The 21,604-nt window shown below is 50.0% G+C and overlaps 2 protein-coding genes across 2 annotated transcripts; one reads left to right on the forward strand and one right to left on the reverse strand.

Annotated features, from left to right (window-relative positions):
* Positions 1 to 93: 93 nt before the first annotated feature.
* On the forward strand, positions 94 to 8,703 carry si:ch211-106h11.3 (CCN family member 1). The gene is made up of 5 exons (XM_064315673.1): positions 94 to 442; positions 2,007 to 2,220; positions 5,059 to 5,421; positions 5,996 to 6,180; positions 7,112 to 8,703. Exons 1-5 carry the CDS (start codon positions 392 to 394, stop codon positions 7,412 to 7,414), a joined length of 1,116 nt encoding a protein of 371 aa, XP_064171743.1. The 5' UTR covers positions 94 to 391; the 3' UTR covers positions 7,415 to 8,703.
* Positions 8,704 to 11,414: 2,711 nt separating this feature from the next.
* ddx39ab (DEAD (Asp-Glu-Ala-Asp) box polypeptide 39Ab) lies at positions 11,415 to 19,513 on the reverse strand. Its single transcript, XM_064315356.1, has 10 exons — positions 19,355 to 19,513; positions 17,686 to 17,894; positions 17,104 to 17,231; positions 15,946 to 16,222; positions 15,584 to 15,702; positions 14,800 to 14,931; positions 14,330 to 14,439; positions 12,998 to 13,142; positions 12,585 to 12,732; positions 11,415 to 11,816 (listed from the first exon to the last, which is right to left on the reverse strand). The coding sequence occupies exons 2-10, from the start codon at positions 17,891 to 17,893 to the stop codon at positions 11,800 to 11,802; spliced, it is 1,284 nt and encodes a 427-aa protein (XP_064171426.1). The 5' UTR covers position 17,894; positions 19,355 to 19,513; the 3' UTR covers positions 11,415 to 11,799.
* Between the last annotated feature and the right edge of the window lie 2,091 nt (positions 19,514 to 21,604).

Consider the following 21,604-nt stretch of genomic DNA (forward strand, 5'->3'; position numbering starts at 1 on the left):
CCACTTGCCTGCATGATAATTGGCTGGACGTCTTGCGGTGGGCGGGGTTGGAGTGAACAGCACGAGGACGGTATAAAACCTAGTTGCGGGTACAGTTTGAAGAAGAGTTGCTAGCAAGTGTTAGGCGCGAAGTCAGTACCAGAGGGAATTTCAGACACAACTGTAACAGTTCTACGCAACCTTGAAAGTACTGTAACTAGTTCGTCATCTGTAAAAATAGCCATCATGTATTTTGTTCTCTAGGCTACATTCCCATATTTTCCAGAACAGACGTTTAGTAAAAACATACCAAGACTGTTAATGAATAGTTAAATTACAGAAAAGACAGACGTGTAAACGAACGTGTTTTGTTATTTTTAATATAGGTTAATTTTTTTTATAAGCAAGCAAGATGGACAAATTCATTTTCTGGGCTGTTTTTACCATGGCAACCGTTGGTTCAGTAAGTAAAACTTTTACCCTCGCGTTTCGTCTCATTATTTCAGTTGCTGCGTACGGGGTTTATGTAAACAGAGCGTGCAGTTCTCACGTGGTGGACCTGCTGCGAGCCACAGCACGAAAGCAGCAGCGACGGAGCCTCGCGCAGTTGTTGCTAACGGCAGTAGCAACAATAGCAGTAGGCTACAGTAGATCGGTATTTTAACAGTGTTACTGAATTTTATGACATTGCATATATCAACGTACTGGAAGTCATGTCTTTATCATCCGGTTATCTTCAAGAGCACCCACTAATCTACCAATTCTCCAGATGAGTTTTTCATACAAATACATGCACCGAATAAATTATAGACTGTGGTTTATTGAGAATGATAGATGGTGGATCAGCAAATCGGGCGAGCACAAATAGGAGGAGCAATTCGGGTCATGTAAATGACTGTAAATTAAACTGTGCACAACCAAATCTCTATCTATTTAATCAGTGATTAAAGATGGCATTGATATTCGCATCTATGCCTTCGGGCCAAGTGGTTGATGGATTATTTTGGCCATGTTGCAATCTATCCATATTGCAAACTATCAGTGTTCTTTGAGTCATTTGAGTCAGATGCAGGCCTACGCGCTGTCTGTGGGCTATGTGTCAATACAAACCAGGTGCATAATTCATGAAAATCTAAACAGTTTTCTGGCACGAGCGACTTGCACACTTCGCCCCAAGTTTATACGGGAGTTTCAGAGCCAGAGAGGTGTAGCCTACTCCCAGCCCAGGGTGTCCTGAGAGAGTAAACTCCTGGGACCACGAGCGGGAGTAAAATCGTGGTGCGCGCTCAGGACTGGAAATAGCCGGAATACCGTCGCTGGAAACGATCTGACCCCGTGCAGCCGCGGCGATACGGTTGAAGCCGAATGCTTGGGAGGCTCCCGCTGTTAAAAGACAAGCTGGGAATTTCTCGAATTTCTGCACCACGTGAATCAAGCTTTCCTTTGCGACCAGCCTTGTCCTCTTAACGCCGTTTTCCGGCGGCATGGAAACGAACCGACTTGGACTTCGGACCGCCTACTCAAGCACAATGCAGACAAAACTCGTCCTAGACAAAGCCTCAATCTTTGAAGCTGTTGGAAATTAAACGCTCCACGAATAGCCTACGTCACTTTGCTTTGAGGTTTTTTTTTTTTACATTTGTCCCCTGTCTGTCCAGAGCCGTTTATTTACAAAGCAGATCCAAGTTTCTAACATTTTACATTGTTGTTCATTCAATCAGTAGCTACAAATGATTTAGTCTTCTTTGTGATGCTTATATACGCAAAGCAATCCCTGGAGTGTAAAACAAGGGTCCAGACTCAATCGTCAAGTTAATTAGGCCTATTTACATATTAAGACCACAGTGCATAGCAAGATGCACAGAACTAAGGGCAGGAAGTTGAGTTGCACTTCCTCCCTACTTGGACAGGAGGGCACTCCATTTCCAGTGCGTGCTGCGTTTGGTAGGGTTCGTGTTGCGATGCGGTGTGTGTGTGTGTATTTGCCTGAGCCTGATTTTTGCGTCTCCCGATTGTCTCTCCCACAGGTGCGCTCGAGTTGCCCTACGGTGTGCACGTGCCCCGCAGCGCCCGTGAGCTGCCCCCCCGGGGTGAGCGCCGTGCCGGACGGGTGCGGCTGCTGCAAGGTGTGCGCCGCCCAGCTGAACGAGGACTGCGACGCCGCTCGCCCCTGCGACCACCACAAGGGGCTGGAGTGTAACCACGGAAACGACGTGGCCCGCACCAGGGGCGTGTGCAGAGGTAGGCGAGGCCGATTCGATCAGGGCCATTAGGCAGCGTGCATTGTTCCCATGTAGGGGTTTAAGTGCGCTCTGTTCAGTTAATCTGCGTTGCTCTTTGTAGCCGACCGGGTGCAATGCACTGATGCCCACTCTGTGTCTCACTTTAATTTGACGGATGTTGATAGGAATGTAATAGAGGTTACTTACGTTAATAGAGGTTAACGTAATTAATAATTTTATTCAGTCCCGTCTGGTTTATGACTTGCCGTAACTTCACAGACCAAGCCGATGTTTACTGTGTGAACCAGACTGGATGTTTATGGCTTTGTGGATAACTGACACTTCAGGACAATTGTATCTTATCTGATCTGTGTGCTGTAGTTGTTCCCACGACCGACCTTCGGCATGCACTTATTGCACGTCGCTCTGGATGAAAGTGTCTGCCAGATAAAATGTAGTGTAATGTCCCAGGAATGATTGAGCACACTGCGGTTAGATTATATCTGTCTCAGACGACTGCCCACGCAGTTCTCTGTCAAGGTTTGAACCCCCTGTCATTAGATACTTTGCTCAGCGTGTTACAATAAACTCAGTTATTTTGGTTTCGGAAGAGTTGGTTCTATTTAAAGAATGGACACTTGAATGCTGTTAGGTTATTTTGTTTTAGTTTTTTTTTTTGGGCGGCCCCAGAGAGAGGCCAAAGCTCAAACCGCACTGTAAACAAGTTGAGATTCCAGCGTGGTCTATGAATACAACTTCCTTAATGAAAGGAGGGATAGAGTATCTCTCCCTTTCTTTCTTTCTTCCATTCTTTCTTTCTCCCTCTCCACCCTGTCTGCCCTCACTTCCTTCTTTTCATCCGTGTTATCAGATAGTCACGTCTGTCATTCCCCCCCCCCCCACGCGATAACCTCAGCCCATATTCACACACTGAACGGCTGGCCTTTCCCTTTCCTCCAGATCACACGGTTAAGCAGGTACCTCCTTACTGTTTTCGTTAAGTGATTTTGTTGAAGGACGACCCTAACCCAAATTCACTCCCATTACATTACATTTATTAGGCAGATGCCTTTATCCAAAGCGATGTACAATAAGCGCATACCAAAGGTCACTGGAACAACGACAAAACAGATCCAATAAGGTACAATACTCATTGTGCAGTTACTCATAGCCAAGAACACATTAAGTCCAGTTCACACAGTGAACATTACTCTGACCTGACCTACGCCAAGTCAAACTAGGAGGCATGACAAGCTACACCTTCAAGAGAATGACACAAGGCACAATAAAAATAGCCTATATTTCACCTTTTACCCATTCTTATAGCTTTTAAAGAAACAGAGCTGCACAATAGCAGTGCCCTTAGTTTGGCTTTGAACATTAAACCAAGTCTGGTTTCTGAGTGCAGCCCTCTAATTACTTTGTCTCAAAAGTAAAAATAAAATTAAATGAGGCAAATTAATGATACCTTGAAAAGCCAATTCTGTTGATTTCTTTTTTTTTTTGTAAGCTTACTCAGCATGATTATATTTGTTATTTTATTACATAAAAGTTCTTCTCTTAAATGCAAAGCTATAAAAATGTTTATTGGGGAGAAAAAGTGAGTTATTTTTGTTATTTTAAGCAGGCTGTGGTTGTGTGGTTAGACTGAACTGAGACCAGCCTCTGCATGTGTGTAACTGTCACAGGTGTGGGGGGATAGCAACACACGCTGTGTGTGTGTGTGCGTGTGTGTGCCTGTGTGTGTGCGTGCGTGCGTCAGTGCGTGTGTGCGTGCGTGCGTGAGTGCGTGTGTGTGTGTGCATGTGTGTGAGTGCCTGTGTGTGTGTGTGAGTGTGTGTGAGTGCCTGTGTGTGTGTGTGCGTGCATGCGTGTGTGTGTAAGACAGCTATGCTGATGTAACCCTACCCTGCTGACAGATGCCCTGAATGCCTGGACTCATCACTAGAATCTGTCGGATGTCGACTTGAAACGTCCCAGGACTGCCCCCTCCCCCCCCTCCGTCCCCCCTCCCTGAGTGTGGAGGTGAGGGGGCGGTGACGCCCTCTAGCCCCAAAGCCCCCTGTCAGGTGGCCTATAACAGAACATAGTTTAAAGTGTTTACATTTCTGGCACTGCATCAACAGAAGCTCACCCAGCACCCTCACAGACACAGTACAGTAATATAAAGGGGAAAAAGTAACAGTGCTTCTGAATGATAAAATAAGTGAATTATAAATGAATCTCTCCCTCTCTCTCTCTCTCTCCCTCCCCCTCCTCTCTCTCCCTCTCTCCCCCTCCCTCTCTTTCTCTCCCCCTCTCTCTCCCTCTGTCTCTCTCCCCCTCCCTCTCTCCCTCCCTCCCTCTCTCTCTCCTCTCTCACTCCCTCCCTCTCCCTCTCTCTATCTTGCTCTCTTGCTCCCTCCCTCCCTCCCTCCCTCTCTCTCTCCCTCTCTCTCTCTCTCCCCCTGTTCTTCTCTCTCCCTCCTCCCCTCCCTCCTTTCTCTCCCCTCTCTCTCCTCTCTCTCTCTCTCCCCTCCTCCCCTCCCTCTCTCTCTCTCCCTCCCTCTCTCTCTCTCTCCCCCCTCTCCCTCTCTCTATCTTGCTCTCTTGCTCCCTCCCTCCCTCCCTCCCCCTCTCTCCCTCTCTCTCTCCCTCTCCTCCCCTCCCCTCTCTCTCTCCTCTCTTCCCTCCTCTCTCTCTCTCTCTCCCCTCCCTCTCTCCTCTCTCCCCTCTCTTGCTCCCTCCCTCCCTCTCTCCTCTCTCTCTCTCCTCCCTCCCCTCTCCCTCTCCCTCCCTCCCTCCTCTCCTCTCCCCTCTCTCTCCCTCTCTCTCTCCTCTCTCCCCTCTCTCTCTCTCCCTCTCTCTCTCTGTGCAGCGAGGCTGGAGGGCCGTAGTTGTGAGTACAGCGGGAGAATGTTCCAGAACGGCGAGAGTTTCCCGGCCGGCTGCAAACACCTGTGCACCTGCGTCGACGGAGCCGTGGGCTGCCAGCCTCTCTGCCCCGTGCAGGTGCCCCTGGCCACGCCCTCCTGCCCCGCCCCCCGCCTCGCCAAGGTGCCGGGGCAGTGCTGCCCCAGGGTGCACTGCCACAAGGGGGCGCCGGCGCCGTCTCCCACACGCCCGCACGCAAATCCGTTTGCGTTCCCCTACCCCTACAAACCCCACAAGAGCCTCGGCAACGAGCTCCTGGAGGCGGGAAAGAAGTGGGAGAAGATGAGCCGGTACAAGCACCTGGCAGGTAAGGGCCTCAGCACGGAGGGGATCGATGCTCCCTCTCCTTTTCGCAAAATGGCTGCCCCTCGCGTTTCAAAAAGCACAAATCCTCTCTCTACTATGTACTGCAGGGGCTGCCCAACCCTGTTCATGAAGTTATGTTACCATAGTATGTTACCAGGTTTTTAATTCAACCCTAATTTGACACATCTGATTCTATGAATTAACAGCTGAACAAGATCTCTGACTGTTGAATGAGGTGTGCTTAGTTAGGGTTGGAGTGGAAACCAACAGGGCAGTAGATCTCCAGGAGCAGGGATGGGCAGCCCTGCTCAACTGTATCTCTACTGGCCTGCCACTATCACTTGGATTTAACACTTACTTTTGAGACTGTGATGTTACTGTAGCACTCATTCACATATTCAAATGTTTACGACGTCTGCTAAATATAGCAAATGGCATCCTTATGAATATTCATGAGGTGGGTGTGGTCAAAGATGGAACTCACCCTCTTTGTAGGAGGAGAGCAGAGCTGACATCTGCCTCATTTCACGCTCTCTTCATCCCTCTCTCTGTCTCTTCTCCTTCCCTCTCTCCAGCGTGGAGGCAGGTCGGGGGTCAGTGCGTCGTCCAGACGACCAGCTGGTCTCCCTGCTCGCGCAGCTGCGGGATGGGCGTGTCCTCGCGCGTCTCCAACGACAACGGCCAGTGCAAGCTGACCAAAGAGACGCGGCTGTGCAACATACGACCGTGCAGCTCCCTGCAGGAGCCCCTCCCCCTCAAGGTACAGGCCCCGCCTCCTTAACCACACCTCCCTGCAGCCCATCCCCCTCAAGGTACAGGCCCCGCCTCCTTAACCACACCTTCCTGCAGGAGCCCCTCCCCTCAAGGTACAGGCCCGCCTCCTTAACCACACCTCCCTGCAGCCCATCCCCTCAAGGTACAGGCCCGCCTCCTTAACCACACCTCCTGCAGCCCATCCCCCTCAAGGTACAGGCCCCGCCTCCTTAACCACACCTCCCTGCAGCCCCTCCCCCTCAAGGTACAGGCCCCGCCTCCTTAACCACACCTCCCTGCAGCCCATCCCCCTCAAGGTACAGGCCCCGCCTCCTTAACCACACCTCCCTGCAGCCCATCCCCCTCAAGGTACAGGCCCCGCCTCCTTAACCACACCTCCCTGCAGCCCATCCCCCTCAGGGTACAGGCCCCGCCTCCTTAACCACACCTGCCTCTTGGCGGTGCACTGTCCCGTACAGATCAGACGGACACTTTAGGGAGCGCCACTGCCATCCCCCGGGGTCCTTCAGCAGCGGGGTCGGATTCCAGTGCCTGAGGCGGCCGTGTCAGACGCCTGCGCGTTTCAGCGCTTTAGAGCTTGAGTTACATCTCTGATTGGCAGGGCAGGCTGCCCCCCCTCCTGAGTCCAGGGGCGGGGTGGCGTAGACTCTTTGACACCCGGCACCAGCACATTCCTCCTCTTCCTGTCGCATGGCAATTCCAAAATTTGGAAACAAATAAATTGTGATTAAAAAAAAAATTTAAACTGTACTGTACACACCAACAGTTCTCAGTGCGATGGTAATTACCAGCGTACATTCTGTCCTTCAACCACTCTCTGCAGTGCTAATGTCCCGTCTCAATCCCAAATTCTCTCTCCCCCTCCCTCCCTCCCCCCCCCGTCCCTCTCTCTCTCCCCCCCCATCTCTCCTCAGAAGGGGAAGAAGTGCTCCCGCATGCACAAGGCCCCGGAGCCGCTGCGCCTGTCCCACGCCGGTTGCCGCAGCGCCCGGCTGTACCGGCCCAGCTACTGCGGGGTGTGCGTGGACGGGCGCTGCTGCTCGCCCCGGCGCACCCGCACCGTCGCCGTGACGTTCGCTTGCCCCGGCGGCGAGCGCTTCCGGAAGGCCGTCATGTTCGTGCGGTCCTGCAGGTGCGGGGGCGAGTGCGCGCACCTCAACGAGGCGGCGCTGCCCCCCCAGCGCTGGCTCCACGGGGACACGCACAAGTTTGCCGACTAAAGCCCCCCCCCAACCCCCTCTACAACCCAGCAAACCCCCACCCCCCTTCCTCAAGTCACCCGTCTAGATTTGGGCCTGTCTCTCCAGAGTGGACCCCATGGGAGGTCCGATTCGGAGAGGAGAAGGGAGTGGACCAGCCGTTGGCCTAGAACAGATCCGATTCGTGAAAGGCGTGGAAATGCAGATTCTGAAAAAGTTGTTTAGACGGGAATGGGCTTCCTCAGGCCATATGGACACAGTCTCTGAGCTGCACTGCTTTCATTACCCTCCCTGCCTCCCCCCCCCCCCCCACCCCCCACAGTTGGGACGGTTACGGTTGCAGTTGGACTGACTGAATCTCTCAGTTTATGGAGAAGCACAAAACAAAGACTCCAAACAGACAGCAGTTTGGAGAACACAAGAAGAAAAAATGGCACGTTTGGCAAGAGAATTGCATCAGTTGGAAAGTGACCCAAATATCTGGCCTGAAAAGTGGAAGACTGTTAATTTTTTTGGTGTTAACAGGATACCTTACGGTACTGAAGGAGGCTGCACAGGCCTGGAAGCGGACAGTATTTGAACAGAGACGAAAGGCCAAAGGGCGCTTTGTGTTCACCTTTCTTTGGACCTTCGGTTGCTTTATTTACGGCACTGTATTTATTGGTGAAACTTTTTAAGGGCCTGCCAGCGAGCTCCTGAGCTGGGGACTCTGTGGACGCGGGAGCGTTTGGAAACGCTGGAGGCAATTCCCGGGTCCCTCCCAGAGGCCGGGAGGATCGCTTTACTGCGGAACCATAATGCACTGCAGCACTGGGACCGGCTTCCACAGATCTCACCAGCTATAATCTCCTGAGTTTAGAAGAGGCAAGACTGAACAGCACAGTTGGACAAGAGGGACTCAATGGGGATTCCCATTAGAAATCTGGTCTGGGGGGCGGGGAGGGGGGGGGGGGTTGCGACATTAACTCACTGGCGCTGAATCCGACCGCAGTCCCGCCATCGCGGGCTGGAGGAGAACGGGGAAAAACCCGCCGACGCTGACTCATCAGGCTGGAATTAAAAACCCGACTCCAGCGAGTAAACGTGTAATTTGTCGGGTCCGTTTCTGACTCGATCCAGCCTGTAATCGAGAACGCTGCTCGGCAGGAACGCGCACGCGAGGTGGCCGCACCGCCTCACGCGTTCGTTTTGTGTTTCTGCTCTTCGGTTCATCGCCCAAACGCGGGAGCGCCCTGGGGAACAGTCAGGCGTTAGCGTTAGCGACTGGGCGGGCGAGGGCGGCTGGTCACGGAGCGTGGTGGGGGGGCGGTGCCAGCGCGCGGGGTGGTGCAGGCGGGCTGTGGTGCAGGCATGGTCCAGGGGGCGGGGTGGTGCCAGGCGGGCGGGCGGGGTGGTGCCAGGCGGGCGGGGTGGTGCCAGGCGGGCGGGCGGGGTGGTGCCAGCAGGTGTGCCACCGTTCCAGTCGCTCGTTGCCGGCGCCTTTCAGTCCCTGTATCTCCACAAGTGGACACACCCTCCGACTTGCTACCAACCCAGCCTAATTCAAACTGTACACGCCAAGCCTAGTTGGTTACCACTGGTGTGGAGAAACAGGAAGAACGGGGAGCGAGCGAGAGAGAGGAGAGAGAGAGAGAGAGAGAGAGAGAGATGACGAAGGTTGCACGGCCAGATTTAGAGCACAGACGTTGCACTTTGTAAAGAGCGTCCAGACAGTGCTCTCCCTGGATACTCGGTTCCAAACGTTTTGCTGGCAGTAATTACAGTCAGTGCATGTACATACAACATGGGAAGCAAAGGATCCGTCTTCATAGGAAAATTAGTGTGTAGTATAATTTTTATAATAACAAATCAGTATACCAATGAAGAATTCACCAAAAGGATTTAAATTTCTTTCATTGCTTTGTATTTAAGTACAGTCCCGCTAGTTCCACCTTTAATGCACACATTGTGGATTTTATTTTATTTTTTTTAAAGTTTGGAAAATGCTTTTAACCTAGCTTCTGATAGGAGCTCCCTTTATCTCCGACAAACAGACATTTGTAACAAATGTTTTAACAGCAGTTACTTTCTCTGTGCTGTATACTGCGAGCGTGCATATATGCGTTATAAGCCTGTGGTTACCATGGTGACGCAGCCGTTGCACTGTTTAAATTCAAACGTTAGGACAGGATTCCACTGTACGCAACCTGGTTCCCTATCATGACCACTGCCCTCCTGACATCAGCCATCTGTAGGAGGGCATAGCATTTGTTTCACGTGATGTCACTTCCTGTGTTCTACTCTATCTTCAGCTCACTGACGCGCACTTGTCTGAGGGCCCAGGTAAGCCACACCTGGCGTTAGCAGGCCGGATGTGGGCAGGTGCGTCTGAAAAGGTATCTGGGTGATCCCCATGTGTAGGCTGGGCCTCCAGGCATGGAAGACTGTGGTCTGCCGTTTTATTTAAAGCACAGACCCTTTCTCTGGGCTGGGAGCAGTTATCCATTAGGGTTGCCAGGATAATGCACACATCCCCAGGGTATGAAATCCTATCTGATGTATTCTTAGTGCCTCTTTCTAGGGCAGCTCCCTTTATGCCGAGGATAGCTCACCTGCCACAAGAGCCCTGGGGGAGGAGTTTCTGGTACCTGCCATTTTGTGTGTGAGTGTGTGCGTATGATTGAGGATGTGTGTGCGCGCGTGTGCGATGAGAAAACATGATTGGGGGCGTTTGCACATGTATGACTGTGTGTGTGGACCTTTGTTTGAAAATGGTCAGTATAAAGTGTCAAACACTTTTTAAATAAAAAATAATAATAATTTGAACACTAGAGGACAAACTGGATGCAGCTGTTCTCACTGGGAGACCCCATATGGGGTCTACACTGATGCTGACCTTTTTCAGATATCGCTTTGAAAATACGCATTTTAAATGGAAAATCTGAACAGGGCTCAGTGTTTCTTATGTTGTAGTACTCAAGTTGTACATTGAAACGAAATAAAACGTGTGGATGAAACCCAACTTTCCTTTTTGTTTTGTTTTGTTGTATTGCCCCCCCTAATGTAAAATGCATTAGAACAAGCTTTGTACTTGTACATTATCTCTACCGTTTATATGAATTATTGTGTTCCACTGTAAACCCCAATGCCCCAGTGCAGTGATGGGGACACTGTGCCGTAGGAGCGGACATCTTTTGGATAAGAGGTTAAACCGAGGTCCTGACTCACTGACGTCATTAAAGACCCCATGACACTCTTTGCGAAGAGTTGGCGGTACCCCGGTTCCTACACTGTACTGTAGCGTAGCCCTTGGAAACGTCTTTCCAGTGACGCGTTCACGTCTATACGGCTTTCGTGATGTAAGCTGACCGAATGATCAATTCTGAGCTGAAACTTTTGCCGACCTAAGACCTTCCCTGTGCCTCAGTCTCGTCTCGTATTCCCAGGGAAGCATTTACCCACGGAAAACACATTTTTCCCCACCCGGAAGAGTACGGCATTTCAGCACCAGGCGTGAAAACATCCAGATCCCGTCAGCAGATCAAGTCAGTTTTGATCGATTTGGTGCCGAATTGTATGGAAATGCCAAATAAATGGCCTACAACAGGGATCGGCAACTCACGATCCTTCGAGGGCCGAGAACTGCTGGTTTTCCACCCTCCCTTTGCCTGGGAGTCAGGTGTGAAGACAGTCTGGCCAATCAGTAGCACTGATTACCCGGGAGAAAAGAAAACCAGGGCTGGATTTGGATTCGAGGGCCGGAGTTGATGATCCCTGGCCTACAACACACTATAAAATCAGACGTCAGCCGAAGCGCTCCTTTAAACGCACGGACATTAACTGAGTCCTTCACACACGGAATAAGAGCGCGGTTTACACGCGCCCGTCTGCGTCCGAGGCAGAGAGGGAACCAATCAACACTACGAGATGGACTTGGTATGTTCATTTACATGGCAAATTAAACATTATTTTAGAGCATGAGGTCTTTTCTTTAATACTCCTAACCAATCCACAGCTGCACAGCAATAACAGAACAGAGGGGTGATGTATAAAAGTTTTCTTTTTTAATTTCAGTAACCAAAAAACAAAACAAAAAAAAAAAACCACGATTAACAAGGAAACAAAATGAATAAACTTGGATACCCATCCGAGAGATAAAATATTGAGCGCTTGGGAAATGAGTCAAGGGGATGGGGGGGGGGGTTTGGAGGAGAAGACAATGGATGGGTACTTTAAAATAAACACTCGGGATTCTTCTGTTTTTTTTTTTGTTTTTTTTCTTTCTTGGTTTAAAATCCAAAATTACAGGGAAGTGTATGCATGCACAGGTGTGTGCACGTGTGTGTGTGTGAGTGTGTGCGTGTGCGTGTGGGGGGGAGTGGGGGGAGGGGTGGGAGGTCGTGATAATCGGTGCAGGTCTGGAGAGCTCATCTGGACTGTTCAACTGCAGAGAGAGGAGAGAGAAAGAGAGGGGAGGGAAGGTGAATATGAGTTCATACAGCCCTGGAGCGATAGAGGGGCGGGGGGGGGGGGGGGTGATTATTAGTTCATACGGCCCCGGAGCGATTCCCGCCATTATCAGTGACAGCTGGGGATTCCAGTACCGCCTCCAGAGTTAAAACATGAAGAGGGGAAATTTGGCGGCTGCATCTGAAGTTACCCGACAGCTCAATTCCGTAATCTCCCACGGCAACAGACGCCACGGGCCCGTTACGCAAGCTTTTATGTCATCCGTTTAAGCCGGGCGGAATCCGCGATTCCGTAACCCCCCCCCCTCCACGGGGTGGATCTATTAGGAAGGAGAACAGAAACCCCCGGCGGCGTGTGCAATTATGGATGTAGCGCACGTGCTTCGTGAACCAGACCCGTTTAACCTGAGGGTTACGGGTTTGACTCCCCAGGTGGGGACACAGCCGCTCTGCCCAATGCAAGTGTACTTGCATAGCGATCCCACAAGCACATTCTGCCCACGGGAAAGCTCGCCAGGTCATGTAACGGGTAAAGACCACTGTTGTGCTCAAGCATCAATGCACTGCGGAACATTCTAGATCGCTTACACAGAGGGGGAGGGGCCCACAGACAGAGGGGGAGGGGCTTACACACACACAGGGGAGGGGCTACACACACACAGAAGGGGAGGGCTTCACACAAGCAGGGGGGGAGGGCCTCACACACAGGGGGGAGGGGCATACACGCAGGGGGCGGGGCTTACTGTAGGTGGAGATGTCGATCTCTTCCGGCAGCTCGGCCACGTTGACCTCGAAGCGGTCCTGCACGTCGTTCAGGGTCTTAGCGTCCGTCTCGTCCGACACGAAGGTCACGGCCAGCCCCTTCGTCCCGAACCGGCCCGCACGGGCCACCTGGAGGGGGGGGGGGGGGTACCGTTTGAGCTCCACCATTCAATAAACGAGTGCTATTTAACAAAATGGGTCTCAGTCCCGCTTTCCCCAGGTCAGGTGTGGGCTGTGCTGTGTGAACACCACGGCTCACTGCTTCACACCACCACTGCTCACCCTCTCAGGCACGTCCCCTACACTGACTATTTCCCTGGGAGTTTAAATCCTGGACAGTCTGCAGTAACGGCCTCTGGCGCCCCCTGCTGGAGACACGCAGGAAAAGCCTTACCCTGTGCAGGTATGTGTCGGAGTCCTCGGGCATGTCGTAGTTGAAGACGATGTTGACGCGCTCGATGTCCATCCCTCGGCCGAACAGGTTGGTGGCGACCAGGATGCGCCTCTGGAAGTCTTTAAACTGCTGGTACCGGGACAGCCTGTGGGGGAGGAGGTTGGGGGGCGGAGGAGGAGGACGCGACACAGTGACTAAACAGGCTCATTACTGTCAGCCCCCCGTAAGCAGGCTTCCGCTCTACAGCTGAACATTAGTGTGTGTCTGCGTGTGGATGTGTGTGTGCGCACGTTTCTACAGCTGAACATTAGTGTGTGTCTGCGTGTGGGTGTGTGTGCACACGTTTCTACAGCTGAACATTAGTGTGTGTCTGCGTTGGATGTGTGTGTGCGCACGTTTTACGCTGACTTAGTGTGTGTCTGCATGTGGATGTGTGTGTGCGCACGTTTCTACAGCTGAACATTAGTGTGTGTCTGCATGTGGATGTGTGTGTGCGCACGTTCTACAGGAAAATTAGTGTGTCTGCGTGTGGAGTGTGTGTGCACACGTTTCTACAGCTGAACATTAGTGTGTGTCTGCGTGTGGATGTGTGTGTGCGCACGTTTCTACAGCTGAACATTAGTGTGTGTCTGCGTGTGGATGTGTGTGTGCACACGTTTCTACAGCTGAACATTAGTGTGTGTCTGCGTGTGGATGTGTGTGTGCACACGTTTCTACAGCTGAACATTAGTGTGTGTCTGCGTGTGGATGTGTGTGTGCACGTTTCTACAGCTGAACATTAGTGTGTGTCTGCGTGTGGATGTGTGTGTGCGCACGTTTCTACAGCTGAACACTAGTGTGTGGATGTGTGTGTGTGTGCACACGTTTCTACAGCTGAACATTAGTGTGTGTCTGCGTGTGGATGTCTGTGTGTGCGCACGTTTCTACAGCTGAACATTAGAGTGTCTGCGTGTGGATGTGTGTGTGCGCACGTTTCTACAGCTGAACATTAGAGTGTCTGCGTGTGGATGTGTGTGTGCACACGTTTCTACAGCTGAACATTAGTGTGTGTCTGCGTGTGGATGTGTTAGAGTGGTCTGCGTGTGGATGTGTGTGTGCATACGTTTCTACAGCTGAGCACAGCAGCTGAAGCACGCTACCTCCTCTGATACATCACACCAGTGGTTTCAAACCCTCCTCCAAAAGATCTACCATCCTGTATGTTATCAGTTCAGCCCTAATCTGGCGTGGGGTTGGACCGAGTCCTCCAGCTCCACAGCCCCGCCCACTCATCGTAAGGCCCCGCCCTCATTTTAGAGAGCGCGCCAGACACGCGCGCGTTTCGCGGCTCACCTCTCCTCCTGCGCCATGCCTCGGTGGATGGCGATGGCCGGGAAGTTCTGCTCCACCAGCAGCTGGGAGAGCGCCACGCAGCGCTGAACTGACTTCACAAAGATCACCACCTGCAGGGCAGAACGGGCATCAGCTCCCGTCAGGAGGGAGCTCACAAGGGTGGGATCAGAATGTTCTGAACTGAACGTTCTAATGAAGATGTCACAATCGCAGCCGAAAGTTCTAGAACTTGACTTAGAATTTTGAAAAATGAATAAATAACATTGCAAATAAAACGGAGAAATACACTCCCATCGAAGACACCCCAAGAGAAAATTAGCACGTCCACGCACTTCGACATACGCGATACAGAATTCTCTCGGAACAGCCCGATATCAGCCATTTCCTTTGAACAACATTAATGTGAAGATTTACAAAGGTTTCATTTTCACAGCAGCTCTGGGTTAAGAGTGTTTTCATAAATAATGGACCTGGTTGAACTCGAGCACGTCCAGCAGGTCGAACAGCTTGCGGTTCTTCTCGCTGTCCTTCAGCTTGCAGTAGTACTGCTGCAGCCCGTGTAGCGTCAGCTTGGTCTCGTCGTCCACAAACACCTCCATGGGCTGAGGGAGAGAGGGGCGGAGTCACGTCACCTTTTTACGACATCATAATACGCTGACCTCACAGTTGGAACTGTTCAGAGCGGCCTTCTGATCAGAACTTGCGCCATAGTTACCAAGTAGCTGGCTCTGCGTTTAAAATGTCTGCACATCTGAAACACCAACTGCCAGCAAAACACCACTTTTCAACCTACACTCCTATTCTTCTTCGCAAAAACCACTTGGTCAAACACACACTGCTGTCCCCTTCGGATGACCATAGCATGGCTACACACCAGCTGCAGAGTTTACCTTGTAAAACAGGTTACCTTTAAAACAGGATTAAACATTTAACACTGGGTGTGACACTGCAGTTGACCCCATCAGCAAAGATACTTAACCAGAAACGAGAGCTAGCATGAAGGAGTACGGCTGTGACACACTAATAAGCACACACAGGCACACCTGTGACATTAATAAGCACACACAGGCACACCTGTGATATATAAACAATAGAGAGACAGCTCTCCCCATCACCATGGCTACACAGTGGTGCAAAACAAGTACCCATGATGCACGGCTCTGATGAAGAGTCCACTGGAGCACTGTGCAATACATTATAAAATAGTGAATAATATTAAAAGCTACGAGCAGCGCTGGCCCGGGGAACACTCACGTCCTGCATGAACTTGCGGCAGACCGGGCGGATCTCCTTGCTGAGCGTGGCGCTGAACATCATGCACTGCTTCTCGTGCGGCGTCAGCCGGAAGATCTCCTGCACGTCACGCCTCATATCTGCCAGAGAGAGGGAGAGAGAGAAGGAGAGAGAGAGACTACTCAGCAAAACATTCACCAGAGAACTAGCAAATATACACTGCACACAGGTATGCACAGGTACACACTGCACACAGGTACGCACAGGTACACACTGCACACAGTACGCACAGGTACACACTGCACACAGTACGCAGTTGTGGGGAACCAGAGCCAAAATGGCTGCTGTAGGGTGACAGAATGGGGGGGGGGGGCGGGGCTCACCCAGCTGCTCCAGCATCTTGTCGCACTCGTCCAGGACGAAGTGCTTGACGTTCTTCAGGTTGAGGGTCTTGTTTCGGATGAGGGCCAGGATGCGGCCGGGCGTGCCCACCACGATGTGGGGGCAGGTCTTCTTCAGGACGTCCTCGTCCTTCTTGATGGACAGGCCGCCGAAGAACACGGCCGCCTTCACGGTGGGCATGTACTTGGAGAAGCGCTCGTACTCCTTGCTGATCTGGAAGGCCAGCTCACGCGTGTGGCACATGACCAGCACAGACACCTGCGGGAGAGGGAGAGTGGTTACGCTACGGTTCATCATGAGCGCTGCTTTCACTCCAAACTGTTAGCACACGCTGGAACCAGGGACTGCAATCGATCCATTTAACCCATCTAAGCAGGTTCTTTTAGAATGTTTTATTTTTTTCCTCCTTCAAAATTCAAAGACCAATTCTGAGCGTTCTAGAACAGGTACTGTCACATCAGGATACTGAACTTAACTGAACGTTCTAATCACACATTTGTGACCTGGCACCATAGGGGAACACGTTTAAGTCATGCCTGGACTGAAACGCTGATCACAGATCAGCCAGAGAGTTGGAGAGCCTACAAGAACTATTCTTTTTTTAACAATGGACGCAAACTCACGTCAGTGCCCGTTTCTCATCACGCAGCAGAGCGCTCTCGCTGACGCAGGAGGACACCCCACCGGCGGCTCGACAGACCGTCCCGCAGGCGCTCGACTAAACCACCAGAGACCCTCCTCGGGTGGCGCTGGAGGGAACCGTGCCGTCGGCCTGAAAGGCTGCCAGTCTCGGTTGGCGCTGGCACGATTTCAATACCAGACCGTGGGGCCCACCCAAGTAGCCAATACCGGCAGCCAATTCTCAGCCAAGATGGGCCATTTGTTTTTCCCAGACCGACTAATTAGGGTTCCACACACTTCCTCTAAGCCGGCGCTGCCACAACCGTGTTCCTGGAGATCTACGGTCCTGTAGGTTTTCACTTCAACCCTAATTTGGCACAACCTGATTCTATAAATTAGCAGCTGAACAAGATCTCTAGCTGTTGAACGAGGTGAGCTTTTTTTTTGGGTTGGAGTGAAAACCTATAAAAATAGGGTTGGGCAGCCCTGCTCTAAGCCAAGGTGGGCGTGACACTGACCTGTCCGTCAACCGGTTCAATCTGCTGCAGGGTGGCCAACACAAACACGGCTGTCTTCCCCATCCCCGACTTGGCCTGGCACAAGATGTCCATGCCCAGGATGGCCTGTGGGATGCACTCGTGCTGCACTGAAAGGGACACAAACACACACCATCAGCAACACGCACACACCTCCGCAAGCCCTTTACAGCCAATACACAGAACACGCATCACTGGAAACAGCCTACACCTCTGAATCTCGGGTGTAAGGTTAGCCTACACTTTGGAATCTAAATCATAAGAATTTCAGTCACACAGTATTTGACTCAAGATTCTTATCTCCAGTTCACCCACTCCCTCACCCCCATGAACATACATAAAACAGCAGAATCGCAGCTGAACATTATTTGTTCATCAATAGCCTTATCCTTTGGCACACACTTGGAAGACTGCACCCCTAATCGAAAGCCACTCGTATATATATATATATAAGTGTAGTGTGCTCAAAAAGGCTGCCCAACGACTTCTTCCATTAATTCGGGGCGCTCGCGCATGGTCGCGAGGAGGCCTTGGCGGTTTGACGCAGGCCGACGCTCTCCTCACCTTCTGAAGGATGCTCGAAGCCGCAGTCGACGATGGCGCGGAGCAGCTCCGGCTTCAGCAGGAAGTCGCGGAAGCCGGAGCTGTGGATGGAGACGTACGAGCCCTTGACCTCCTTCTTCCCCGGCGGCGCCGCGCTCTCGGGCGCTCCCTGGGGTTCCTCGTCCTCCTCGTAGTCGAGCAGCTCATTCTCAACGTCGTTCTCGGCCATGCTGCCGGGAGGGGAGGGGCAAGATTCACACCTAATTTCGCCATTTGTTTCGCTATGCCTCCGTTCACACACAACCCAACCAAAACCCTCAAAATCCATACAGAATGAACCGAGATTTGTGTCGTCACATTCGTGCTAACAAAACACTTCAGTTCTGAAAAAGAATATATCAATAGATCAGTTGCAAATAACGTCCAACCAGCAATTGCTCGGATTGTACATGACGGCCGTTTGAGAACATACTTAACTTACTTTAAAAAAACTACTTGTGCAATGGCACAGATGCAGCGGAGAAGCTTAATCTCTTAATTACTGACTGCACCACTAGACAACAAAGATTCAGGACGTTAAAGTTTGGATGGTAGTTAGCAATAAGTGGAATTTCAACCAAGGACGATGCACGCATAGTACCTAGTTAACTTATGAAGATCTAGGCCAAAAGCCCCAGCAACATCTCGTGCCCTTTTGGTTTGTTTTTCCCTCTGTAATCTAACGTATAAAACTGGTTTGTTAACCACTTAACATGTTGTACCTAATTTACTGCGCGAGTTTACGAAATTAGCCAATTTAGCTATCAAGATTTGGCTGCGAGTAGGGTTAACCAATGCGGTGAGTGAGCTAGCTGGCTAAATCCGGTCACCCCCAGTTTGCTGCTCAGCTTCCAGCAAAGTTAGCAGAATAAACGTAAACCACATATGCATGACCTTTGAATAAAGCTAGCAAGACAGGAAGGTCGCAATAGGCGATCTAACCATTAACCAACCAGTGCAATTTTAGATAGCGAAATATTGTAATGATACGGGTGATCCAACTAGCTACTTGTTCGCATTTCATTTCCCCCGCGTAAAACGTTCTGCGTAGGCTCTAAATAAACGCGCACGCAGTATGAAAAAGCGAACACGAACACACTAGCGTTACCCATACAATCTATTTGAGCTTATTAGCCAACTACCTAACCTAGCAAATTCATACACAATTATATATACCGGTTAGCCAAGTCGTTATTTAACCAGTTGTATCGTGTACCTGTTTGACTATGTTAGCCTTCACGCCCAGGATTGATCGTGACTACCATCCAAACAATAGAAACCTTTTCATTCAAACGCCATCAGTTCAACAGTCGCTTGAAAACAAAATATACCATACCGGCGAATATTCACTTGAAAGGCAATTTCCTATGCGTTTATACGTTCAATATTGATATGGGCCATCTATATACAATTCATTTCACATTCAGTTAATATGGAACGCTGAATAAAAGCCGGGTTGACCATAACGAACGTAGCATGTTGCTAGCTAATGTTAGCCAACTATGTAGCAAGTTTTCGAAAATTGTAATTATCCGACTATCAGTGGCGCAGGGGTTATTTCCCAATGCTAAGCGAGGACCTACAGTAAATACTAAAATAGAAACGCTGCTCTCCGATTAACACAAAATGTGTCTTAAAACTGAAGTCTTACCTTACGATGATACTACAAATTCTGCTCAGACTACAGCTCCACTCCACATGGACAGGCCTCAAGTTTATACTTATTTCCGGAACTACCGCCTTCAAGAACTCTATTGGTTAAAATGAACATCAAACTTGCGCACGTCCGTCAATTCTGTAGCCTGATTGGTTTAGTTTCCTGCCAGTCAGTTAGAAGACTTAGATTTGTTTTAGCGCTTGATAGGTAGGAGGGACAAAACAAGCCCGCTCAGAGACAAACAGGAGTTCGTACCTCTCTGGTTCGTACAAGTAGGCTACCAGCTGTTTGCAAACATAAAATATGACATTACATGACAGACGTTCAGCGATGATAAGAAAATCAGAAATGCATTTACTTGATTAATGAGCAAAGTGATACCAGGCTTAGTGAAACGACATTTCTACACAAGCAAATGTACGTGGTATTTCCCAGTAAAATGAGTCACTGCAATAAAAATAGAACGCATTTAAAACAGGATTAACTTGCTAGAGCAACGCATATTTACAATATAATTTTACTTCATCGTTTTACCGGTTTGTATTACCTGAATATGCCAGCTCCCTTTCTCTAACGTCAGCCGAAGAGGGACATTTACGTCATGCTTAATCGACAACGGAGTTCTTCAATAAATACCTTTTTAAAAACTCATATAAACGCATATCTGAAATTTATGTAGTCTGCCTTCGTGGCAGTGTTGCCAGAACTGCATTTTAACAGCAAATAAGTCATCAGTTTGACATGATGTACGAATTAGGGCGCAAAGTACCGGGCAACATACACTCGCACCTTCTGCGTGTACCTTTCAGTTTTAGTTTTTTAATTTTTTTTTTAACGCTGGAACACTAACCCTACCATAGGATATTTGCTGTAGAGGGTGAGGCGCACATATGCTTTCTCTCATCATATTAGCCTACTGACCTGGAGCCTTGGAGCCTGCCCTCAAAAACACATTCAATATAGCCTACTTTTAATAGTGCAACATGCTGAACATTAAAAAGAGATAAGCACATTCTATGTTATATTATTTATTAGCTTAGAACACATCCTTCTACAGCGTATGCAGCTTACATTCTTTTTTTTGTGTGTGTGTGCTGGCCATTTATGCAGTTCGACAAAGATACAGTTCCGGTTTCGGCATTACTGATGAGGGGTAGGCCTACAGCGGCAATGCCTCACTCAGGAAATGAACCTGCAATCTCCTCTGAGCAGTTGCCTAACCATTATACAACACAGCTTTGTGTGTGTTTATTTCAGCTACTTCAGCTCTGACTTACAGAGCTCTGCAGAAACCCTGCTCTGCGCCCCTCCAAAGTTTTTGCACACAGAGGCTCCACAACCAACGTGGTGTCCCATGAAGCAAAGGGGGGGGGGGTCATGTCTAGGTGAAAGAGTGAGGGTAACACACGCACATACAGGGAGGGAAGGTTCACACACAGTAGTATTCCTGGACATGAATTCCACCACACAAAAGCTTGGAGGAAGGATTCTAAAGTGTAGCTGGAGGTGCAGAACTAGGGGATGGGGATTTTGGGACATCAGTCCATTACCAGGGGCATTAGTGCTGAGATGTGGGGAAGGGAAGGGGGTGGGATTGGGCTGCATGTGGCTGGGCAGAAGGCTCCAACATTGAGACCCAGTCTGGAGAAGGTGGGGCTCTGGGTGAGAAGGCAGAGCTTGGGGTGTAGTGCCTGATCTGCTTTGTGGGAGGGACAGTGATATGAATCTGTTTTTCCTTTGACATTTGAACCCTTTCACCTCAAACACGCAGATGGTCACACGCACAGAAAATGTTTTTATTTTATTTTAATGGCATATCAGAATGTAAAATAAAAAAGGAGATTGGGTGTTAGTCATGGCTTCTATATTGTTTTAATTATCATGTTAGCTGCCCTGTTTTCCTAATTCAAAAAGTCCTCTCAGTGCGAGCATGTACCCAAGTGAACTACAGGTGTTTTTATACATTAAAAGCCAGTGCTAAAGTGCACACACACACACACACACACACACGCCTGCATGCACACAAACATCCACAGTATTGTGAAAGACATCGAAGACTGTAAATTCAAAAGCTGAAAAAACTTCAAAAACAGACCCAAATATACATATTAGAGAGTCCTGCCTTACATTTTAGCTGTGCAAAAAGTTAAATCAGTCGATAGCATCTCCTGAACTGAACTCTAGAAGTATCACATATCAGTAAAACATCTTAATATAACACAGTGCACTGCAAACAGTTTCCTT

The sequence above is a fragment of the Anguilla rostrata genome, chromosome 17 (genome assembly GCF_018555375.3).
Source record: "Anguilla rostrata isolate EN2019 chromosome 17, ASM1855537v3, whole genome shotgun sequence".
Lineage (NCBI taxonomy): Eukaryota > Metazoa > Chordata > Actinopteri > Anguilliformes > Anguillidae > Anguilla > Anguilla rostrata.